This window comes from Primulina eburnea, chromosome 3 (assembly GCF_022965805.1).
Source record: "Primulina eburnea isolate SZY01 chromosome 3, ASM2296580v1, whole genome shotgun sequence".
In the NCBI taxonomy this organism is placed as follows: domain Eukaryota; kingdom Viridiplantae; phylum Streptophyta; class Magnoliopsida; order Lamiales; family Gesneriaceae; genus Primulina; species Primulina eburnea.
Genome location: NC_133103.1, coordinates 3,412,121 through 3,435,660, shown reverse-complemented (window position 1 = coordinate 3,435,660; position 23,540 = coordinate 3,412,121). Strand labels below are relative to the sequence as shown.

At 31.8% G+C, this 23,540-nt stretch overlaps 4 protein-coding genes across 5 annotated transcripts; 1 reads left to right on the top strand and 3 right to left on the bottom strand.

Annotated features, from left to right (window-relative positions):
- Window positions 1–438: 438 nt before the first annotated feature.
- LOC140825409 (trihelix transcription factor ENAP2-like) lies at window positions 439–3,760 on the bottom strand. 2 transcript variants are annotated; one of them, XM_073187167.1, is made up of 3 exons: window positions 3,621–3,760; window positions 2,161–3,122; window positions 439–792 (listed from the first exon to the last, which is right to left on the bottom strand). In XM_073187167.1, the coding sequence occupies exon 2, from the start codon at window positions 3,054–3,056 to the stop codon at window positions 2,166–2,168; it is 891 nt and encodes a 296-aa protein (XP_073043268.1). In that variant the 5' UTR covers window positions 3,057–3,122; window positions 3,621–3,760; the 3' UTR covers window positions 439–792; window positions 2,161–2,165. The 2 variants fall into 2 exon arrangements, with proteins under 2 accessions (XP_073043268.1, XP_073043267.1); XM_073187166.1 differs by having other exon boundaries at window positions 2,161–3,117.
- Window positions 3,761–8,130: 4,370 nt separating this feature from the next.
- On the top strand, window positions 8,131–9,217 carry LOC140825408 (protein SODIUM POTASSIUM ROOT DEFECTIVE 3-like). The gene is made up of 3 exons (XM_073187165.1): window positions 8,131–8,518; window positions 8,763–8,838; window positions 8,990–9,217. Exons 1-3 carry the CDS (start codon window positions 8,318–8,320, stop codon window positions 9,118–9,120), a joined length of 408 nt encoding a protein of 135 aa, XP_073043266.1. The 5' UTR covers window positions 8,131–8,317; the 3' UTR covers window positions 9,121–9,217.
- Window positions 9,218–9,744: 527 nt separating this feature from the next.
- LOC140825407 (uncharacterized) lies at window positions 9,745–11,988 on the bottom strand. The gene is made up of 2 exons (XM_073187164.1): window positions 11,438–11,988; window positions 9,745–9,987 (listed from the first exon to the last, which is right to left on the bottom strand). The coding sequence occupies exon 1, from the start codon at window positions 11,900–11,902 to the stop codon at window positions 11,447–11,449; it is 456 nt and encodes a 151-aa protein (XP_073043265.1). The 5' UTR covers window positions 11,903–11,988; the 3' UTR covers window positions 9,745–9,987; window positions 11,438–11,446.
- A 6,189-nt stretch (window positions 11,989–18,177) lies between these two features.
- On the bottom strand, window positions 18,178–19,142 carry LOC140828017 (auxin-responsive protein IAA12-like). Its single transcript, XM_073190985.1, has 3 exons — window positions 18,854–19,142; window positions 18,511–18,592; window positions 18,178–18,402 (listed from the first exon to the last, which is right to left on the bottom strand). The coding sequence occupies exons 1-3, from the start codon at window positions 18,945–18,947 to the stop codon at window positions 18,351–18,353; spliced, it is 228 nt and encodes a 75-aa protein (XP_073047086.1). The 5' UTR covers window positions 18,948–19,142; the 3' UTR covers window positions 18,178–18,350.
- Window positions 19,143–23,540: the final 4,398 nt, after the last annotated feature.

The window sequence follows — 23,540 nt, the reverse complement described above, 5'->3', positions numbered from 1 at the left end:
GTTGGCATGAGCTCAAGCTACTTGTGCCCGTAATACAAAATTATGAATTCACCGTTAAAGCAATTATCAGGCTTCCTGTCGAATAATAATTGGGATATAAAAGCTTTCGCTTAATCTATAAGTTCCATCATTTGTTTGCAAATACATTTCTTACGAAAGGTAGATGAAATAGTTCAGCTCCTAAACAACCACATAAGTTAAATCTTAAACTAAAAGTTGTACACTATTCGATATCCAACAATAAGTTTGACAACAAACAAAGCCATACCAAAATTAATTTACTAAATATACCTAAAATATTCCATATTTTTGTATTTCACCAAATGGCACTCTATAAATCTTTACAGTAAATCAACTAAGCCTAATCATATAGATATGGTGCATGCTAATGTATGTAAAAACTAGGAAGTAACGTCATTTTGACTCTCATAACTTGGCTCGACAATGAAATTTGAATTACCAACGTTAAAAAAATCTAAAAAACGAACATACAGCATCCACAAAAGCCAGAATTTACAAAATGATTCTGTCTCTAAGGTGTAAAACTCGGATAACGCAAAGAGGATGCACCTGAAATTTACCTTTAAAATATCTAAGGACGCAATATGAATACAGAAGAAATAAAATGCACCTGATAATTCTGAAGCAAATTCCTACAACACTGGCGTTCAGTAGTATATTACAATGTAATTTTCTCTGTACCACTTCTCTCCCATATTCTGTTTTGAAGGATGGAACCTAATCCGATGGCCACCAAGATATTAAACCATTGAAATCCCTCCAAAGAATCTCCTGAAAAATTTAACGCTCGATATAAATCATGCATAAGAAGGTTTGCCGTGCGTAAAATTGGTTGACTCCAACAGAATCATCAAGGATACTTTGATACAAACTTTTACAAGCAGATAAATCATAGAATTTTTTTTACCACGCGTATTGAGGTTGCTGATGTACATATAAACTTGACAGCATCTATAATAACAGATATGGAGTAGCTACTTCATACACACTTCCTACATCTACTGATTCGTTCGTATCTAGTTCATGGTGCATAGATGAATCATATTCATAATGCTGCAGATAACCTCAACTAACGAATACTGACAAACAAAAGCATTACAATAAAAAGTTTAGTTAAGTATACAATATCAGGCAGAAATTTCATAATTTCCTAGGGTAGAATGAAAATAAACATGTGACATATTTTTCCAAATGATCTCATAAGTGTCCCAACGATTGTACTCAGCGTTGTTAAAGGCATGAGTGCCATGCCCAAGTCCATGCACCTAAGGACACCCCAACCACACTGACATCGAAGAGGCGCCCAGATGAATAGCGTTCCTTTTACCATTTTCTCATTAAATCAGGGTTCTTGTATTTTCAGGGTTTGAAGGAGTCCCACAATAGTCCAAATTAAATTACAACCCTTAAACCTAAGCCCATCCACTGGCCTGTCTCTATAATGACGATCACCAAACATTTGAATTTTCAGTTTATGCAACATCTGAATCAATTTGCTAAGCTTGAATTGAATTAAATATGTTTTATATATGAGGCTTGCGCCTTGGTGCACCTTGTGCCTTTAATAATCATATTGTACTGTGTTTTGGCCTTTACTCGCTATCCTTCATATCTGAACTTCATTCATTACAATATAAATATAGCGTTACAGTAAAAATAGTCAACATGAACAACAATACGTGTTTTCATTTGCCACTCAAAACTTTAAAATTTTATAAACCTGGTGTTGAAATCTGACCAAAGTCAATAAACATATTTATAAACTAATATATCATGACACATAAATATGAATGCATACAATAAAACAAGAACAAAGCAAAAGTAGCAATTAATTCACTAGTAGAACAGAAAAGTCAAGATAAATAATAGAAGAATTGAAGAAAGTTGGTACATGTAAACATGAAATTTAAGGACACCCAAAGACACACACAGAAGGATATTCATTCTGAAAACATCACAAGAAAATCATGACCACAACCTCTAAAAAGAAATCATGAACAAAACAAACAAACATCGCTTAAACAAGAGATATAAAAACAATAAAAACATGAGAAACGACAGATTTTTCTACAAAACAGAAAAGCACAGGAAATCATTTAGAGGCGATTTCTTCACATTCCAATTCACTATTAGAGTTACCTGCATCAATCTTCAATATTCTCCAATGAAGTATCGGTAGTATCATGCTCGTCATCTTCCATTTCCCTTATTTTAGCAATTTCCGCTTCAGCACGCTCAACAATTTGCTTCCTCTGCAACTCTAACTCTCTCTGAAAATCCTGTCTCATCTTCTCTAATTCCATCATTTGTCTCCTCTTACTCTCTTCAATCTTTTCATATATCTGTCCAAACTTCTGAATTGATCCAGCCAACAACCGAGCAGACTCGGTCTCCAGTCTCTCACCTCCCAGACCCTCCTCCTCCTCCTCATCCTCATTATCCTCGTCTGACTGCCCTGGACTATCCCTCATTTCGTCCAATACATTAGACCTGTCCAAGTATACATGTGGATTCATAAAAACATACTCCCCCGAATCAATCCCACAGCCCAACCCACAATGACCTCTTGTTCTCATGTTCAACAAAACATCCATTTTCTTGAAAAATACCCATTTGCTTCCATGCCCACTTTCCACTTTTGCCCTTTCTTTTTTGTACTTGTTCTTGAGAACATCCAATTGGTGCCTACACTCCACCACCGTCCGCTCAACTCCACTCATCTCCAATACCTTATCAGTCACCTCAGCCCAATCCTCAGCCCTCAAACTCCTCCTTCCAAGCTCCATATACCTTTCTCCCCAAACTTCCAACAGCACAAAGCTCTCCTCCTCACTCCACATTTCCTTGCGAGGAGTCAATTCATAAGTAGAGACAAAAGACTCTAACTTTCTCTTCTTGGGATGCCTCTTCGAGTCCTCATAATAACCATTTTGGGCAAAATTCTGATCAGGGCTCTCTTCATCTTCATCAACATCATCGTCTTCATATTCTGCTGAGGTGTGGGATTTGTAAGGGTAGAAATTGGGGTTTTTCATAGAGAATTTCAGTCTGGAAATGTAAAGCGGGCCTTAACTTGAAATCTGGTATTCTTTACTTCTGGACTTGTTTTAAGAATGAGGAAAACCAGATAAAATAAAAATGTACGAGAAGAATATAAAAAATTTAGATGGGAAGAACGATAGCTTCTAAAGCATGAAGCATCATAAAATTTAAGCAGCATATTTCAATGGACAAAAACACGAGAAGAATCATACAAACGAAAAAAAATAAAGATTCCAAGGTATCCAAAACAAATTAACATTTACATATCAATACACTAAGCACATAATTATCAGCCCTCAAATTTTTAGCATTTAATAATCAGCAAATTTTTTTTACCAAATTTCAGCACCTAATTTAGCAAGTAGTTTATAGGAAATTTTGAAAAGCACGTCACATAATTCATAAATTTAAGAGAAATTACTGCATAATTCGGAAACTTGTCAAAATCTTGCAAAGGGAAAAATCATTCTCACACTCTCAAATATAAATTTAATAGAAAAACTGATAATCTTCTAGAAAAAAAAATATTGCAACAGAGAATGGATGAGAAAAAGTACCTCAGATCCGGAGTGTTTATGTGATCATAAGGTGATCATGGAGGTCGAAAACGAAGCTTCTGCGGTGCTTGGGAAAATCTTAGGGTTAGCTCAACTTTGCTCCATCTGCTGTTTTGAAAGTTACGCTGGTCGAAGTTCTTATATATATATATATATTAATATATATATATTATAACAAATAATATATAACCAGATATAAGATTACATTTGGATAGATTTTTTTAATTGTTTTTACGATATAATTATCATTACCTCATCATTTTCGCATAAAATTCAATCAGATTCTTACTCGGAAAAACATTTAAAACGTAAAAAAAATGATTAAAAAAAATACAAGATTCACTTCCTAAAAATTTAAAATTGATAAAAAAATCTTTTACTCGATATTCTCATAATGTAATGAGAAATCATAATTTTGAGAAATACTAAAAAAAAATTAATAATAATAATAATAATAAATTTATTTGAGCAAATACAACTTACAATAAATTTCAAATCACATATAGTTAGTTTTTTTTTTTTTTGTACAATGAGTCATGTTTAAAATCGTCCAGTTCAGAACGGGTTAAATATGATGAAGTGAATCGAGACTGGTCATTGTATTTAATAGTTCCAACCTGGATTGGACCCATCAAGTCTAAAAATCGGGTGGGAGTGGGTTGGATCCTGAATTTGGCCAAATCCGTTCCAAAGTCGTCATGTTATTAACATCAGTTGTGATTTGGTATAGTTTCGTACAAAACTTTTAATCAAAACTCAAGTAACAATTAGTTTGATATATTTTCTTAAAAGTAAATAGGTATAAATTTCGTGGGGAGAAACAATTCATGCATGTATTCATCAACTTTTACCATTTAAAAAAATTTAGGATATTCTGATTTGGTTAGTTTAAATTTTGTTAAGAATCAATTCGATTATTGTAGATTTAAATATAATGGAGTTAATTCCAAATGTATTTGTCAAGCCCAGAATATATAAAAAGCCCAATCCACGAAATAATCGACCCACTTAGTAATCTATTTAAGAACATTGGGCCTTTCGTGACCCAAAGGCTACGTAAAATTATATATGTATTTCGTCAAAAAGTAATATTTAAGGTTTTTATTTTTGATTTGACATGTAAGAAACATATTTATATAAATTAATTTAAAGAGATATTCAAGTATTAATAAAAAATTTTAAATTTTCGTTTGCTCAAATCCATAAATTTTTAAAAAATTCAAAGACATGCCAAAATATCCACTTTTTTTAAAAGATAAAATATCCACATTTTTAATGAACGTGTACATGAATATACCCATCATTAATATTTTATTTCTTTTAAAGAAATCTTGCACATGTAGTGAGAAATCGGGGTTGGATACCAAGGTCAAATATTTCGGCCTAACATGAGGTAATGTATGGTAATAAATAAGGCATGGTGGACACCATATAAAAATATCCCATTATAATACATTTTTTAAATTTTAAAAAAACGATACAATTAATTACATTTAATGTAATGTTGAAAACATGCATATTTTAAATAATAATATTATTAATTGAGTGTACTGCTTTGGATTAACTCGATAAAGTTGACTATAATAATATATATTCTTGAATAATAATATATATATATATATATATATTCTTGAAATTATGAACCTAAATGCCACCATTTCCAAACATTGGAGATATCATAAATACAATCCCTATATATATATATATATATATATATATATATATATATATATATATATATATATATATATATATATAATATCACATGGACAACCTGGAAGAACTTGAGCCCCTTCTCCTCTCATATGTAAAAACAGTCTTAAATAATAATTGAATAAATAATTGTGGCCCTTCAATTATATGTATGCATGAATTATTTCGATTCAGGAATAAGACAAATATTCAGGCGCAAAAGTCTCAATATTAATTAATCATAATTCCAATAATTCTAGCATGGTGTGTGTATACGTAGATGTATGTATACGTACAAGTGTTTATACATATAACAGAGCTCTTGTGTTGTGAGACGGTGAGACATGTATTTGTCAATATTTATAATAATATGTGATAATTTTTTGCATAAAAAGTAATAATTTTTATGGATATCTCACAAAATTGATTCATGAAATATCAAAATTTCAGCAGCTAACTCAATTTTTTTACATGTGACACGGGCCGTAAAATTTGATTCAGCCTTTGAGCAACACACTAAGATACTCATAGCTATAAATTAATTACTCCAGTCAATATATGTACCAAACATTATATAATTAATCATACTACATAAATCACTTATACCTTTCAATTTGCTTATTACTCGTATTAAACATTCATAATATCATTCAATGGTAGATGAGATCCTATCTATGTAGGAACTACCCTCACTTTCATTTCAACGGGTAAGATCTTGTCAGACATATAATTTCAAGAAAAAAAAAGCGAGTCCTATATATATGAGCAAATCTTGGTCATCCATCCTATCATGGAGGCAATACCCACATGAGTAGGATGAAATAAACCTCATTCAATTATCGTATATCTCGTACGATTAATCCAATTATGACATTTATCTTCACTCACATATACTATCGAAAAAAATATTAACATCATGTATAAGAATAAATATCGATATTTAAATAAAACATTAGAACAATGCGTCAATGCCCTTGTCTCATGTTGGACAAATATATTCATAAACTAACTCTTTTTCACTCAGTGTGATTGGAGTGGTTGTCTGCAAAGTCAAAACTCACAGTACTCTTAGCTACCTCTCTGACTCATTATCAATAGGTTTAAATTTCTCCGGTGTTAATGTTCTAATATTTGGAGACCATATATGTACTTGGAATTAATATTTGTGATTGCTGGCATATGAAATTAACATATGAAAACTTTATATACTTCTTATAATTTTTTAATTCATATATTTGTTCATTCTACATGGGATCTAGCTATTGCATTTAAAATGAACATGTGATCTCTACTAACTATGAATTATATTATTTTAATGAGGATATTATATTTCAAATTTAAAAAATTAAAACATTTTGATTCATATGTTTTAATTATGTGAAGAACAAAGTGAATTACAATCAGGGCGGAAGGAGTAATTTCATATACTTTTGAATTTGTGTGGGACGATCTCACTTGCTAAATTTGTGATACAAATATTTAATTTTGAGTCATATCTGAAAAATTATTATTTTTTTATTATAAATACGAAAAAAAATATACTCATCTAACAGATAAAATCCATGAATTGATATCACAAAATACTCAAAATTGACAAAAATTTGTGTGACACGTCTCACGGGTGTGAGACATATATCTTATTTGGATCATCCATAAAAAAATATTATTTTTTATTATAAATATCAATAAAAATTAATCTGTCTCACAAATAAAAATTGATGATAATCCATAAAATCAAGAGCAGTCCTTGAGAGGGGACGTGCTTGTCTCCCGATTCATCTCCCTGAGAAAGTGGGATGTTTGATTATGCATTTATTTTAATATTTAATACTTGAGATTCCCGATGAATGTTTGACTTTTGCTATTGTACTTTTGAAAATTCTTCCTTAAAGAAAAAAAGTCAGTAAATTGTGAAACTTAAAATTTAAGTATTATTAGTCTAAAAATAATAACAATTATTTTCTGCGAATTTCTTTGAGTGACAGACAGCTGCATGCCTAATATAAATTTCACCAATCAACGTTCGCAACTAATTTAATTTGTCGTTACAAATTAGTAATAACTAAATTTTATGCCACATTTGTCTGTATGCATGTGCTCCATCGGATAAAAGTTAGCTAGCATGAAAAAAAAAAATTAATTTGCATTTATTTATTAACTAACGTGGCCAACAATTTGAGAACATGATTGTATTCAGAATGGAGAAAAGAAACCGTGGAAAAGAACCACAAAGAAAACTGTTCCCTGTTTTTTTTTCCAATCACAGAACTGATATATATATATATATATATATATATATGTATATATATATATATATATATGTATATATATATATATATATAATCCAATAATTTACTCCATCAATCCCGGTTTAATTATGAAAAATGAAAAAGGAAAAAAAAACAGAAGCAAGAAAGATGATCACCCTGATCTCAAATCTGTATAAAATACTTTTTGGGTTCTCTCATTCTCAATAATTATTAATATATGCGAGATTAATTGATTTTTCAACAGACCTCACGTTTGTTTTTAGATACATTTTGAGGTAAACAGTAGAGCCCATGAAATTTCACTTCTTCGAGATGTATTGCCTCTGAGACCTGACCTCCATGTACAGGAAAAATATGTAGAATATTCATGTAGATTTCATAATTAAATAAAATATATTAAATGAAGGCCAAAGAAACATTGAACCACTCGTATCGAAGATATATTATCCAAAACAGATATTATTAATAAAAAAAACACACAAAATGAATAAAAATAATGAAAGAATTTGCAAAATCTTTCGACTGACGAATTGTAGTACTATAAAACACACTTCTAACCCTCCCTACCCACTTCGCAGTATGTCTTAGTTTCATCTTCGTTCTCCAAGGCAAAACATGTGGCTCCACCGCCGATAGGATTATTTAATAATGGAGGAGGAAGGGAAAATATGCATGTAAACGAACACATATTCTTTACAGGTGAAGCTAATAATCTTTTGGGATTGTGAAGGTACCATGAGAAAGGTGCTGCGTTACAGCAGAGTCCTGGAAAGATTGTGTCTGTTTTCGGAAGCCGATAATGACAAGTCTTACGATGAACATGAAAGTAAGCCATTGATTAGTGCAAGTAAAGTTGAAGTAATTTCAGGCTCACCATTGAAGCTCAAGGATCTTATCTCTGGAGCCCCTACCCTTGCCTTCCAGTTAAAGCCTAAGGTATTTTAAATTTTTTTGTTTGAATATTAATCTAAAGTTTATTCATACTTGTATGATTAGAGATCTGCCTTTTCAATGATATATAGTCTTGGTCTGCTAGTTCTTGTAATGGTTGAATTTTTGGTGCCGATTGGTCGCAAAGGATCACAGGATTTTTTCGTATTTACGTCTCTTTCTCTATAATTAAAATCATGCTTTCGCCAATATCGTTCTTCTCTGCGAACCTGTGCATATGACTTTGCAGATAGTGGTGATGAAGGTTTCAATGCACTGCAATGGCTGCGCTAGGAAAGTAGAGAAGCATATTTCCAAGTTGGAAGGTAATGTGCTATTTAATTAACTAATTTCTGCTAAATTCATCTGTCATAATGATTATCCCTCCACCAAACAAATCCAATGCCCATAAGCAAAGATTACAAAAATCATGTTCTCAGAAAGTAAAATAATATTATTAATATTTATTGAAAACAGGAGTGACATCATACCAAGTGGACTTGGAAACGAAGATGGTAGTGGTAAGTGGAGACATTGTTCCATTCGAAGTCTTGGAGAGTGTATCTAAAGTTAAAAATGCACAGCTTTGGGAAAATAACGACCCTTGATCTGTTTCAAATAAATCTCTTTCAGATTTTATTATGTACAATATAATATTTTTAGATCGAAGTATGAAATTGCTATAAATCTCTGGGTTTCATCAAATTTATGGGGCCATCTGCAGCATCGATAGGTATTAGGCACCTGCACATTTGTAATGACAACATCCATTGAAAAGGTAGGAACCGAATACCAAACACTTTGCAGCTGAAAATGAGAACACATTCCAAAAAAAAAATAAAAAGCAAATACACAATATATTTAGTATTTATATATTTTTCGATAACTGTATTCACACCCCCTACTACATGTTTGATCCAATAGTATGCATAACGCAAGTCCACGAAGCTCTTTTACAGTAGGTGTAGATTGAAAAAGCATTTCTTGTAGTTTTAAAAGGTTTCATAATTATCAACTCTAAAACACCACCCACAACACTAGAAGTTCAAATAATATACTCTGTACATTTCTTCCAAAAGATATATAACTAAATGATACTTCACCATGAAATCGAAAAACAGTTCCAATTTTTCTTCACAAAAACCCACTATTGACTTTCAAGCCATGCACTTTTATCTCCAAACCTGAATGTTAATTTTAGCTTTGATGAACTCAAGCAACGCACGTCGTGATATTCAGAAGTCATTACTGGCTCCACATTATCATAGATCAATACTACACAATAAATAAGAAGTTCTAAGGCAAAAGACAGAAAAAAGCAAGTCACGGCGTCCATGGTTCCTAACATCTTGTTACATCACAGCTGCCAATATATGTATACAGCTTATTAAACAGACGAATCACAACAAAGTCGTCTTATACATTGATAGCATAGAACTTGTCCAATAGAAGCCAATCAGCCATCAAACCGTTTCCTGGAAAAAAACAACAAATTGTAGTTCAGAATTCAAACATAAGCAGGAGTTGCAGAACCATTTTAGTCAGAATAATACTGGTTTTAAAGCCATGATGATGGTTTTGTCATCATCAACATACACTCCTATGACAAAGAAATCATTCCACGGATATAGTAGTACCATTCAGATTGCTTACAAGGTTCAAGTATCTCTAATTTTGATAAAAAGAGAGCCAAGTGTTGGACATACATCTGTAGGCTTATAGATGACGAGAATAACGCAACATAAATGTTTTAAACAGTAACCCAACCCCATGCTTTGGCATGCACTATTGTTGTCCCCAATACAAAATTTATGAGATGAGTTAAATCTCACAACCAGTTATTTGAATGAACCCACTTTGACATATGACTGTTCCACACAACCAAAAGTAGAGTGTCATTGTTTGGCATGGCTAATTTTCTCTTCCTGGACCAAACAGTATTAACACAGGGCACAAGAACAACAAGTCCAATGAGAGACTTTTCTGGCTTAAATGTAACTTCATTAGAACCAACCGCAAGAGACTAACACTTCCATATGCTACGATGAGTGTCAGACACTTCCAGAAGGACTTCACCCGCGCGTCACAAACAGAATATACTGTTGACTCTCCCACCTCAAGTTGGCATGTTCATGTAGAATACAATAACTGGACAACTTTTACACCAGCTGATTTTGAGTCAGTAGGTTGATTGTAAACCAAATACTGGTCAAGAAACTATCATTTCGATTACACTTGGAGGGCCCGTCTTCCAACTTTCTAAAAGAATATTTGGTCGCCTCTTTCTTAATGCTTTCATAATCCTCAAGTCATGTCCTAGCATTTACTTAAATTAAACTATCAAATAATCAGTGACCTTTAACAGGTGGACCAGACTCAAAAAGTTGTCAATCGAGAAAGAAACACATGCCTCTAATACTTCAATTGAGGGAATCCCATTATACTTCAAATTTTTCCTTCATATTAATGCGAATTCAAGTTATACCTCTCAACTCAAGTATGTGATTTCCTGCATTGAGGAAGCCATTTTCATTCTTGGAATTAATGTGGATATCAGTTAAAAACTTATCCCATGATCAAAGTACTAATCTCAAAAGAAATAGCAACTTAATGTCAAAAAGGTAACAAAAATAGTTTATTTTAAAAAAATATATATATTGCAAAAATCGACTTTTTAGCCATGAATCAACCCACAAGCATGAATATATAGTATCTAATCCTACTTGGAATCAAAATCTTCACATAAAAAAATCTAAAAATAAAAAATCCGAAAATCAAATCCCAATTGACAGCAAATAAGCAAACCCTAATATTCCAGATAAATCCAATACACCCAATTTTCCACCTAAAAAAAGGGCAGCAGAAGCATCGAATTAACAGAACGGTTCGAATAATATTCTTAAGAAAAAAAGGGCAGAGAAATACCATCAAACGTTACGAAGAAGCCGACCGGCGTCCCTCGCAGTCAGGGGAGCGATCGAAATTCTTGGAAGGATACTTAGCAGTAACCACGCCAACCTCAAACACCAGATCCTGGTCGCTAGATCTGATTCCAGTGATACCCCACCACTTGAAAAACGCCCTGACGCTGATCCCTTCAATCTCAGCAATCCGATTCTCAACAATCTTCCCCGTGATCGTAGGGGAGTACGTAGCCAGGTAATTGTCAGGAGGTAGCGTCACACGGCAAGATTCCCCCAAATTTAAGGAAAACCTACCGGAAGTGCGGTTAATGGTGTAGGAACTGACGCCTGTGGGGAGAAGGCCCAATGGGAAGCCATAACTCGTCAACTCCTTGTAGGGACCTTCATTCGCATCAAATGATTGTGAGAATGGAAGGACGACGAAGAAGAGGAAGATGAATATGGAAATTCGTGGAAATATAGCCATGGAAGAATCAAGAATGTATGACTTCGTTAGAGGAAGGTGGAGCGAGACTTTTACGAGTCAAATATAAAGCCAGATAAGAAGACGTTCGGATTGAATCACATGTGCACACAGATTTTTCTTATTCAAAATTATTGTTTTTTCTCCAAATTTTAATTATATATTTTCAAAGAATAATAATAAAATTGAATAATAACGTACTAAGGTTCTAATGCAATTTCAAGACCTTGACGATCTTGCCATATTGTCGAACCAATCTCGTTTTTTGCACCAACGGATAAATAATCAAGCTAAGAATGTAAGAGCTTGTTCCTATGATCTATAGGTTTGGCTCTTTGTGGCGTGACCTCTAGATATGATTTTTCGAATTTCGAAATTTGAAATTCGAATTTATTAAGTTTATAGCAATTTATATATATTTTTCGGACAGATCGATTTAAAGATTTTTGAAGAGAATTAATTATATGATGTATGGTTTTATCATCTCTGGTACTTTTTTTTTACTAGACTAGATATCGTGCCTTTTATTTCCAAGATTTTATATGTACAAGCATTTTAAAAAGTATCACTAGATATTTTTTTTTTTGTTTGCTAATTCAAAGATTTTATTATATATACAAACCCCGATTTGCCCATTTATAAAGATAGAATGATGGCCCCTTAATCTTGAAAGACCGAGTTCTCGAGTTTATTTTTTCAATAATTTTTTTATATAATAAAATGCATTTCTTTATCTATTTTTTTTTTATAAATAAAATGAAGCACGAATGCATCATGCTTGGATTTGGATGACCAATTCAAGCTTAACTATGTTTTCGGGTCAGACCGTTCGTAAGGTACATGATCAGATTCTATACCAAAAAATAAATGTTTGACAAAATCTAAAATACAATTGTTTTTATAATTTATATATTACATTCGATATCGATACGTCTAAAGAACTCATACATTTTTATCTAGTAGTAATTTTACTAATATTGAGATTAAGTCAACTAACTTCTCAATTTTGAAAAAAAAAAACATTTGTAAAACCTTCCTACGAATTAATTTTGTGAAATAGATCTATGACCACACCCCACGTATGAAAAGTATTAATTTTTATGTCAAAATTATTATTTTTATTGTATGTATGAGTCGAATCGACCCGTCTCACAAATATAAATTTGTGAGACGTTATCACAGAAGACTTACTTTTCAATATTGGTCTCGGGACATTATCTTTTCAAATTTGGCTATTTTAGTTCATTTTCTCACGAAGTGATCAATTTTACATGAAAAAGCTAACATATAACTACAAAACTAAGGATTTCTTGATTTATTTCATTTACATTTCCAGTAGAATGTTACTTAATATCAAATCTAGTCAGCTTTTTTCGACCAAAATTAACTATTCTATTAGAAAATAGTCAAATATAAAAAGATAATATTTCAAAACCAAAAGTTGAAAAATTAGCGGATTAAAACTAAAAAATGGTAAAGTTACTTGACAAAAAGATATTAACCCTATATTTTTAGATTATATTTAATAATTAAATATCAGAAAGAATTGTATGTGGAATTCTCCGCGTAAAACTTTTCCATGCTACACCTCTCTATAGAAGTATGTTCAAATTTAAAAAAAAAAAGCATTTGCATTTTTTTTTTCCTTTTTCTTCATTCCTCTCTCATTCTCTTTTTTCGTTTTTCCCTTGCTTAATCTTGATTTGTCATTTTTTAAGACTCATTTCATTATTATTTATTTTATTTTATTAATATTTCATGCTTATAACCATAATATCTCTAATAATGACCCAAAAAAAATCATAATAAACTTTAAAAATTACAAGGAATTTACATTTACCAGGAAAAAATATTCTAACTCATCATAAATTTTATGAGTTATAATCATCCACATAAAACGGTCATCGTTTCTTTCAAATTTTATAAATTGTTTATTTAAATTCAGAATTTTAAAATCAAATATTTTAAAATTAATAGTGATAATATATTTGTATTCATTAATACTCACTAGAAGAAAAACGCTAAATGACAACGGAGTTTATCCGTTGTTATCGGTGAAAAACTGATGTTGTAAGCAGTGTTGTTAAAAGTCAGGACAACAACAACAGATAAAATCCGTTGTCTTAAATAAAAACGTCGCTAATCGCGACAACTTTATTATTATCGTCGCTATTTGCACCGGTTATTGGAACCGTCGCCATTAGCGACAGTTTTGAAACAACCGTCGCATACATTAACTTAGCGACGGTTGTTTTGTCGCTAATTTAAAACGTCAAAAATTTAAAAATGCGACGGGTTATAGACCGTCGCTAAAATAAATCGGCGACGGTACAACAAATACCGTTGCTAATATTTGCGACGAGTAATAGGAAACCGTCGCAAATTTTAAATTAGCGACGGTGTTTTATAAAACTGTCGCTAAATATTAACCGATTTTTTTTAAAAAAATTGAAACTACGACAACGTTTTTTAAAAAACCATTGTCTTTAACCAAATAAAACACCAAGAAACGACAACGTTTTAAAAAACCGTTGTCGTAGTTAAAAAATCATCCGAAAGACAACGATTTACATAAACCGTTGTCTTTGACCCTTGACAAAATCTTATATAGACAACGGTTTTTGAAAAAACGTTGTTGCAGCCCAAAAAAAACCATCTGAAAGACAACAATTTTTAAAAACCGTTGTCGTAGCCTAAAAACAAACCGCTCAAAGGCAACGGTTTTTAAAACCGTTGTCGTAGAAAAAAAAAACTCTTAGACAACAGTTTTTAAAAACCATTGTTGTAGAAAAAAAAAACGCTCATAGACAACGGTTTTTAAAAACCGTTGTCGTAGACATATCAAAAACAACGGTTTTTAAAAACCGTTGTTGTAGACCCGTAAAAGACAACGGTTTTTAAAAAACCGTTGTCTATAAGCGTGTTTTTTTAGGCTACGACAACGGTTTTTGTTAAAACCGTTGTTAAAAGAAAAAAGACAACGGTTTTAGTAAAAACCGTTGTCGTATGAGTGTTGTTGATTTGTATTTTTCTTGTAGTGACTATACAAAAATGCAAATTTATTTAATTTCAATTAGATTTAATTTTTTTGAGCGAAATTTTATGTAAGTTTTTGTGTTATATATGTTTTACTTTTATTTTTAAAACAAAATTTAATTTATTTAAAACATTCTTATTTGGAACAAAAATTAATTTTTGAGTCCATCAGAAAAATAATTAATTATGTGAGGTCCAAAACTACTCTAATAACTCTATGCTTAAAAAAAAACTATCACTCCTAAAATAATCTTATTATTTTTAAACTTATCATTTAATAAGAATTAAAAATTATATTAATTTTTAAAATTATTTAAAACGATTCATAATTCATAATTTGGTTTTATTTCTTTAAAATATATCTTTTTAGTAGTTTCCAATTTAGTTTAGATAATTAAAAATAAAAAATATATGAAGAATTTCTTGGAGTATTTAAATTCTAGCATTTAGATTTTGAAATTTTTAATTAATATATAATAATATTAATGTTCAAAGAATGATAAAAAAAAATACGATTAGAAGTAAGAGTGAATAAATAAAATTAGATTTTAAAAAAAAAAAAAAAGGAGGAGAAAACGAGAAAAAAAAAACAAAAAAGTTTGGTGAAAAAGATAAATAAGAAAAGAAAGAAAAAGATAGTAGAAAGAAAATATAAAAAAGAAAGAAAAATATAGTAGAATAAGACACATGTCCATTGTTAAGGGAAGGGAAAGTAATGCTCCAGCCTCCAGGAGGAGTATAACTCTCCCAAAATGGATAAAAATCAAACGAACTTAACATTAACATCAAAGAAAACATATTTAAACAATAGCACAATAGGCATCTGAGAACAAGAATATGTCGTCGAAGTAAATGAAAACCAATCAACCGGATTCTTTTAGCTGTTCTGGTGGTGGCTGCCATCGCGGAGCAGGTGCGCCACATGTGGCGGCGGCCAACTATATGGTCGGAGGCAGCTTGGGCTGGAAGGTACCTAGCTCCTGACGGTGCCTCCACCTACGAGCACTGGGCTTGTCAACATGTTTTCGAAGTTGGGGATGTTCTAGGTACACATATAATGCCCTCCTCAATAGTAAAATTACTTTGTTCATTGTTTCAAATATTGGCTAAATAAAGTTTTTTTTGTAACATTTCATGCAGTGTTCGAATTCCCCACCGGAACACACGATGTAGCAGAAGAGACTGAAGGTTAATTCATACGGTACGTGCAGTGCTACCAACCCCATCTCCGTGTTCACGACCGGAGCATTGCTTGGTTTTTGGTCATACACAGAGATGATTTATTCTAGGGTTGTACTGGGCTGTAGCCCAGCCCACTTTTTTTTTTAGCGATGGTTTTTCAGCAACCGTCGCTAATATTTGCGACGGTTTTAGTACAACCGTCGCCGATGTGATTGGCGACGGTTTTAGTTCAAACAGTCGCTATTAGCGACAGTTTTTTGAAAAACCTTCGCTAATAGCGACGGTTATTTCAAAAACCGTCGTACATCAATGTCTTAGTTCAATCAAGTCCCGTCCATTTACAAGGATGAGACCAAATTCATCTCATATCCTCTGATCCGCCCCACCTCAATTCTACAAAATTTCTCTCCCAAGTCCCAAGCCCTTTAGCGACAGAATAGAATTGCGGACTCCCGAAGAAATCGAATTGCTCATCGGCAAGGCAACAATCCAGGTAAGAATCGGCTATACATTTTTTATTTTGTTTTTATAGCTTCTCTGTGCGTGATTTGTGGTTTCTTGATTGTTTGTTGTTGAGTGACTATTACTTGTTTATTTGTTTAATAATTATTTTATTCTTGTTTAGGATTATAACTTGAACTATTTCAAAATGGAACATCAATCTGCTGCAAAGAAAGAAAAAACATTGATATCATCTTTCTTTAAGAAGAGAGATCGTCAAGCTAGTGAAGATACTTCAATTCCTACGGTCCTTACAATGCAACATCAATCCAGTGAAAGTCTTCTATTTCCCAATATCCAAATTCCTTCATGTTCCTCTCCTAGAGACGATCATCAGTTTTCGTCATGTTAATGTACGAGATGAGATAAGACGTTCATATCTAAATATGGGGCCTTATCAACTAGATATGTTGGAGTATCCAGGTACAAAATTTGGAAGCCAGAATCGTCGTTTTCAGAAAAAATGGTTTCAGAAATTTTATTGGTTGGAGTATTCGCCTTCAACAAATAAGGCATATTGTTTCTATTGTTTTCTTTTTACTGAATGATGTTAATTCATCTGATGTAAATTTTTTTTAATAATATATAACTTATCATATTGAGTTCAAGCCCCCCCAACTCTTATTCCTGGATCCGTCCCTGGTCATACACTTTCTGGAGTTTATCCATATAAAACATCTTTTATATTACATGTCAACCGTTGACCTCATAACTGATTGTGGAGTGATTAATGAATTTGAAAACCTCTCATTCTAGCTAGAATAATAATTTTTGGTAGTATTCATCGGCTTTTAATGAGAATCGAAGCATTCGAAAAGACGGATTAGTGTCGATAACACATGTTATATTATAAGATTGATTAAGATGCTCTGAATATTAACATATATATGAATGATGATCGATATCATTAGCACATGTATGTTCAAGTATTCATCTTTTCCTTTCCATTTCAATTAATCAGGGCAAATTGCAATTATCACCATTTGAGATATCGAAAAACATCAACTCTCTATGTCATGTTCACACTTTTACAACCAAATGTTGTTTAAAATTAGGCATATTTGCTTCATTTGCGAGGGCTTTACGTCTGAATTTTTCAGAAAGCCAATGGGTTTAAAAAATCATTAATTTTCTGTAAGGGATTGTTTGTATGTTTCGATTTCACAAGGTCCGGTGCTAAATGTTTAGTTACCCTATTTAAGATGAGCATGTCTCTTGTGCAACAATCTCACATATTTACGTCCAAAATATGGATCGTCTCGATCTATACATGTAGTGAAAAATATTACATGTCTCTCAAATCAGTATATATTACACAATATTTTTTAATAACATAATTAAAGAAGAATGATATTTTTTGCTTTGAAAAATAATACTTTAGACATAAGAACTGATAATTTTCAATGGTTGGCCTGGCTCGGAGATTTATCTCACAAAATTGACACGTGAGACGATTTCACATCAGTTTTTTTTTTTTTAAAGATTATTAATGAAAGGAAAAATACCATATTGCCCTTCAATTTGTGGAAAAGATGAAATCGAAAAGATTGGTTTCGTCCTGGTGATAAAATCGGGGGATAAAATTAAATATGTGTTTTACACTATCTAAAAGCAAAACTAGCTAGTAGTATCTTAAATGGAAAAATCAAGTTTCACCGAGTTTATAAGATACATTACAAAAGCAAGGAATTTCGAAATGAGATTCTCCTTAATCTCAGCTAAATATTTATCACTACCCTATTTTCTTGACCAATTTCAAACGTCGCACTGAATTCACCAAAATTCTGCAAAAACAAAAACCATTAAAAACAAGAACGTGAGCCCTTGATATTTGCTGCAAAACATGGCTACCTTCATCAAAACACATGGATAAGGCATGTAAGTACACTTACCTCCAAGGCACATCTCCAGCTAGCAGCCAACCACCTTGCTCGTCTTGATACATAAGATTGTACATGTCAACATCCGCTCGACCTGTCAAATTGAGAAAAACATTTTGGAATCGAGGTTAAATAATTACATAAAAGTTCTTGTGAGAATGAGACGTGACATGAGTCAATTTTGTGACATGGATCTTCTATCTGAGTCACTCATGTAAAAACAAAAGTAATATATATTTTTTAATGTAAATATGATATTCACGAATAAAAATATGTGAGACTGTAATTAATTATATATTCTTTTGCTGCTTTTGCTTTTGAAAATTAAGAGCATAACAATAAATTATTGGCTTACATTTTCCGAACATGCCAATAAGAATGGGAACGAGTGTTTGATAAGAATGATAGAGTTTTAGGTCGATTTTTCTTCCTATCACAATCCCTTCCATTTTCACTTTCACAAACAGAGAATTGGATACACCGCCACGGCTACAGCAGGCGCTGTTCTTTACGTGGACATAGTTGGCAGGGGGATGACCACCGTAGTTTTGCCTTCGCGACTTCACCGGCGGCCACCCGATAACAAAATGATCATCACCCTTCAAATCAATTTTTCTGTTGATCCAACATACTTACGTCAATTGGATATAATGCTAAATTATAAATATCATTCCTACTAATTCATCTCCATAAGATATATATTTCCCGATTACCATTTCTAAGAAGAAGCTTGTGCAAAAATATTAAAATTTGATCAGAATTCAGATCATAAACAAATTAATTCCAAATCTTACCAATTAATTTATATGTCATATGATCGAACAATATGCAATTCATGTCAGAAAAGCTAGCATACGTGAATTAATGCGTAAATTTCCACTGAAAAGTAATAAAGAACTGAATATATATATATATATACAAAGTACCTTTGCGTCGTTAGAAAAGATTTGTTCATATATTTTCGCGGCTCGTCGTAACGATAATTTTTTTCGTCAGTTTCATGATAATCTTGATTGAGGTCGAAATCGAACCTCCCTGGAGCTAAGCTGCTTGAGAGTGCAAGCCCCAGTTGCAGCTCCATCTGCTTAATTACTTTATTAATCAATACACCTTCGAAAGAAATAAGTAAAGTTCTCACAATATATAGATAGGAAAAGATCAGCAAGTTAAATGTTAATAAAAACAAAATGTAGAATTGTTTAAAAGTAAGGAAAAAATTTGAACATTTGAAATTCTAATTAATTCAAGATATGTTCGGAAAAATGTTTCGAGGGATGTGGTGGGGAGTAATAGTGGAGAATTGAGATGGAGTTGGGGGCAACATTTTCCCTAGTGTGTCACCATCATTGCTAGTCTTTTAGCCGACCCAATTGCTCATCTGTTCGATACAAATTGCTCATCTTTTTCGGACCCCGACAAATTCATTTCTTCCATTTCAACCAATTTCCCTTTGTTGTGTGATAACTCAACACCACATTCAATGCACCGGTACTTCTTTTCTGCCCATTTTTTCAGTCAAAAATTTGAAGAACGAGTGAATTATAAAAAGATACCGCGTTGAAAATTGTGGTGTCATTATTTTCTTAAATCAATACATGAATCTATGGATATGCAAATAACTATTTCAAAATATACATAGATATATATGAACTTAATTACTCGTCTCACGCTAGCTCCTTCAAGTTCAAGTTAACGTCCCTTTTAAACAACGTGGTTGAATTCGAGCTTTAGTCTAGGGAGGTAAACGAATTGATCAGCTCGAGCTAATAGACGAACTCGATCGAGTTCCGATCTTAGGTTCATAATCTCAAGTTAGCTAGCTCTTGATTGTAGTATGAGTTCACAAATCCACGATGTATACACAAAATTAATAATAACTTTTATATAATGATCATTATAATTTTTGTGTATATACCCATCATCTCGGTCCTGGATATAAGACATTAAATTATTATACAGTCTTATTTCATTCGAAGTTTGACTCAATTTCTACAAACAGTTTTGAGTCATACCTCATTTTGTTATATATCATCACTATATTGTATATAGTTTAATTATCATCTCATCTCACGAATCAAACAGTACAAACTTTATATTATCGAATTATGAAAACCTTGTTTTTGTTTCCCCTCCAAAATTTCAACGAGCTGGCAGATGACACTAAATAACAAATCTAGAGTTTGATTGAGCGCTGGATCGTCAAACCCATGTTCTTAGTTTTTACAAAAACATAATGTATGTACGTTTTGTCGAGAATTCAAAATTTTATAGTACACGTAAAAAATAATTGAGGCTGATATTGGTCAACAAACTATGATTTCTAGTTTATTCCTGTAGTATTTTTCACAAGAAATTAGCAAACATTAACAAAAAATGGTCCAACCTTTGTTCGGGTTTGTCTATGAAGCGAGAGGATACACCAAAAATGTCGCACGAAAATGCATAAATAAAAATGTACTATCTGTGTGGCTGTCTGATCATGATCAATTTTGAATGACCAATTTACATCGGAATCGAAATAAATTAAAAACCACAAAATTATCAAATTCATCAATTCAATCACAGATTAACGAAATATAATTTGTGATGTCTCACGTCTTAAAAAAATATTTAAAATGATTTTATAATGACTTATAATGGACTTCTATAGCAACTTGAGTTAATCATTTTCGTAAAACGATGAAGAATACGAAGTAGTTGCTATAGGGGCTTATTGTGCAGTCACGCAGCTGCGGGCCCAAGTTCGGGGTGTGACAAAATTCGTTAATTTTAATGAGAAATTACATTGGAAGAGATATGACTACCTCGATCGACTCCATTTGTTTCTTCGTCCATATTTAGAATCGTAATCATATATACCAACTAATTTGTGTCTTACGTACGTTGATTCGAATTATCTAATTCATTTAATTTTATAATTAATTCAGGTACATGAATAGATGGTCTAGCTATGCTTTTGGAAATCAATTTAAAATCTAAATATTAGCTTCTCACGATTTTAAATATAAAATAATTAAGAAATGAACAAAATAGATGCATGCATGAAATCAAGAAGAATGTCATCGTCGAACTTGACACGTACAGTTGTCTCTTCCTAACCAAGTAATTGATTAGCCTCGAGTTGATATCAGAAGAAGCAAAAATATTCACGTGAATTGCATGTGATTGATTGTTCATTCAAAACTCAAAAGCACACACCGTACGTTAATTTTGGATTTTTGGAAAATCTAAAGGATGTGTTTGGTTGAGTGGATTAAATAAGGATAGATTAATAGTCAAATATTTATCGTTAAAATTTTAAGATGTTTTAATAATCATTTTGACCCGATTTAAGATCTAATTTTATTAATCAAATAGTTATCCATAAAATTGGATCTTAAACCGGGTCAAAATGATTATTAAAACAACTTAAAATTTTAACGATAAATATTTGACTATTAATCTATCCTTATTTAATCCACTCAACCAAACACACCCTAAGTATTACTAAATTAGCGACGTTGAATTTTTTACATGAATATCTTTATATATATATATATATATATATATATATATATATATATATATATATATATATATATATATATACACGCGCGCGCGACTGGAAGGACATTAGTTATATATTATCGATTTAAAATAATAAACATTTAAAAGTGGTACGGTTGGTTTTAGGGATGTAAATGATCCAAACCAAGCCGAACAGTATCAGGCTTGAGCTTGGCTCGTTTAAGATTAATTCAAGCTCAAGCTCGAGCTCGAGCTTGATTCGAGCTTTTATCATCTGGCTTGAGTTTGGCTCGTTTAAGATTGATAGAGCTCGAGCTCAAACTCGAGCTTTATTCGAGCTTTTATTATCAGACTAGAATTTGACTTGTCTTGAAATTACTAAGCTTGTAAAAAACTCGAGTTCGACTCGTTAAAAGCTCGTTTATCAAGTTAATCAAGCCGAGCTCAAGCTTGGTTTATTAATAGCTCGTTTATCATATTTAACAAGCCTGACTTGAGCTCGGCTCTTTTTCGAGCTCGTAAAACATACAATTGAGCTCGAATTTGAGCTTGATTCGAGCTTGTTAAAATTATATATATCTATGAACTAATTTTATATTCGACATAAAAGTTTAACTTTTATTGGTATTAATATTTTTATTTGTCAACTCAACAAATGAGTCAAGCTCGAGCTTACGAACCACCTAAACGAGCCGAGTTCGAGCTCGCGAGCCTATTAACGAACATGTTTGCGAGCTCCCGAGCTAAATACGCTTAGGCTTGAGCTTGGTTTGATTAAGTTGTCGAGTTCAAAATCGAGCTTGAGCTGGGTTTGATATGATTAACAAACAAACTCAAACAAGCTTTTTATCGAGTCGTGCTCCGAATAGCTCGCGAACAGTTTGGTTTGTTTACATCCCTAGTTGGTTTGAATCTTAATTCTTATCTTAATGGGGACCAATGGCGTATGTACACTCGTCCATTACATTATATTCCTAAGAACACCCACATTGATGCATTAATTGATAATTATTAACACTAATTAATATTCATGCACATTGTGGATATATAGATTAATAATATTTGTTACCATGTCAGAATGAAAATTCATCTGTATTAATCTCATTAATTCACATATCTTTTTTTAAAAAAGGTCAAAAAATCCAAACGACTCTTTTGAAATATATATATATATATATATATATATATATATATATATATATGTATGTATGTATAAAGATATTCTTTTTGTTTTGTTCTGAAAAATAAATCCTTTCGAAAAATCCAATGGTTTTTTTCATTTTTTTAATAATATTTTAATCAATATTGAAATTATGTTATTTTTAAAATAATAATACTATTTATTTTAAATAATATTTATTGTAAATTTTTAAACAAAACTAGAAAGATATTTAATTAATATAAAATACAGTGAGACCCATAAATAATAAAGTCATAAATAATGAATGTTGAATTGTTGATATTAAATGAATGTGAGTGTGTATTAATAGCGAGAAAGTGTTAATATAATGATTATGTGGCTCACGGACCCATGC

What these genes read in the sequence shown, in the direction of transcription:
- LOC140825407 (XM_073187164.1), bottom strand. Translation starts at nt 11,902, where the DNA reads ATGGCTATATTTCCACGAATTTCCATATTCATCTTCCTCTTCTTCGTC.
- LOC140825408 (XM_073187165.1), top strand. Translation starts at nt 8,318, where the DNA reads ATGAGAAAGGTGCTGCGTTACAGCAGAGTCCTGGAAAGATTGTGTCTG. An exon ending in CCTTCCAGTTAAAGCCTAAG is followed by an intron (nt 8,519 to 8,762) that starts GTATTTTAAATT and finishes ATGACTTTGCAG; the next exon opens with ATAGTGGTGATGAAGGTTTC. An exon ending in GCATATTTCCAAGTTGGAAG is followed by an intron (nt 8,839 to 8,989) that starts GTAATGTGCTAT and finishes TATTGAAAACAG; the next exon opens with GAGTGACATCATACCAAGTG.
- LOC140825409 (XM_073187167.1), bottom strand. Translation starts at nt 3,056, where the DNA reads ATGAAAAACCCCAATTTCTACCCTTACAAATCCCACACCTCAGCAGAA.
- LOC140828017 (XM_073190985.1), bottom strand. Translation starts at nt 18,947, where the DNA reads ATGGAAGGGATTGTGATAGGAAGAAAAATCGACCTAAAACTCTATCAT. An exon ending in TATTGGCATGTTCGGAAAAT is followed by an intron (nt 18,593 to 18,853) that starts GTAAGCCAATAA and finishes TCAATTTGACAG; the next exon opens with GTCGAGCGGATGTTGACATG. An exon ending in GCTGGAGATGTGCCTTGGAG is followed by an intron (nt 18,403 to 18,510) that starts GTAAGTGTACTT and finishes TTGTTTTTGCAG; the next exon opens with AATTTTGGTGAATTCAGTGC.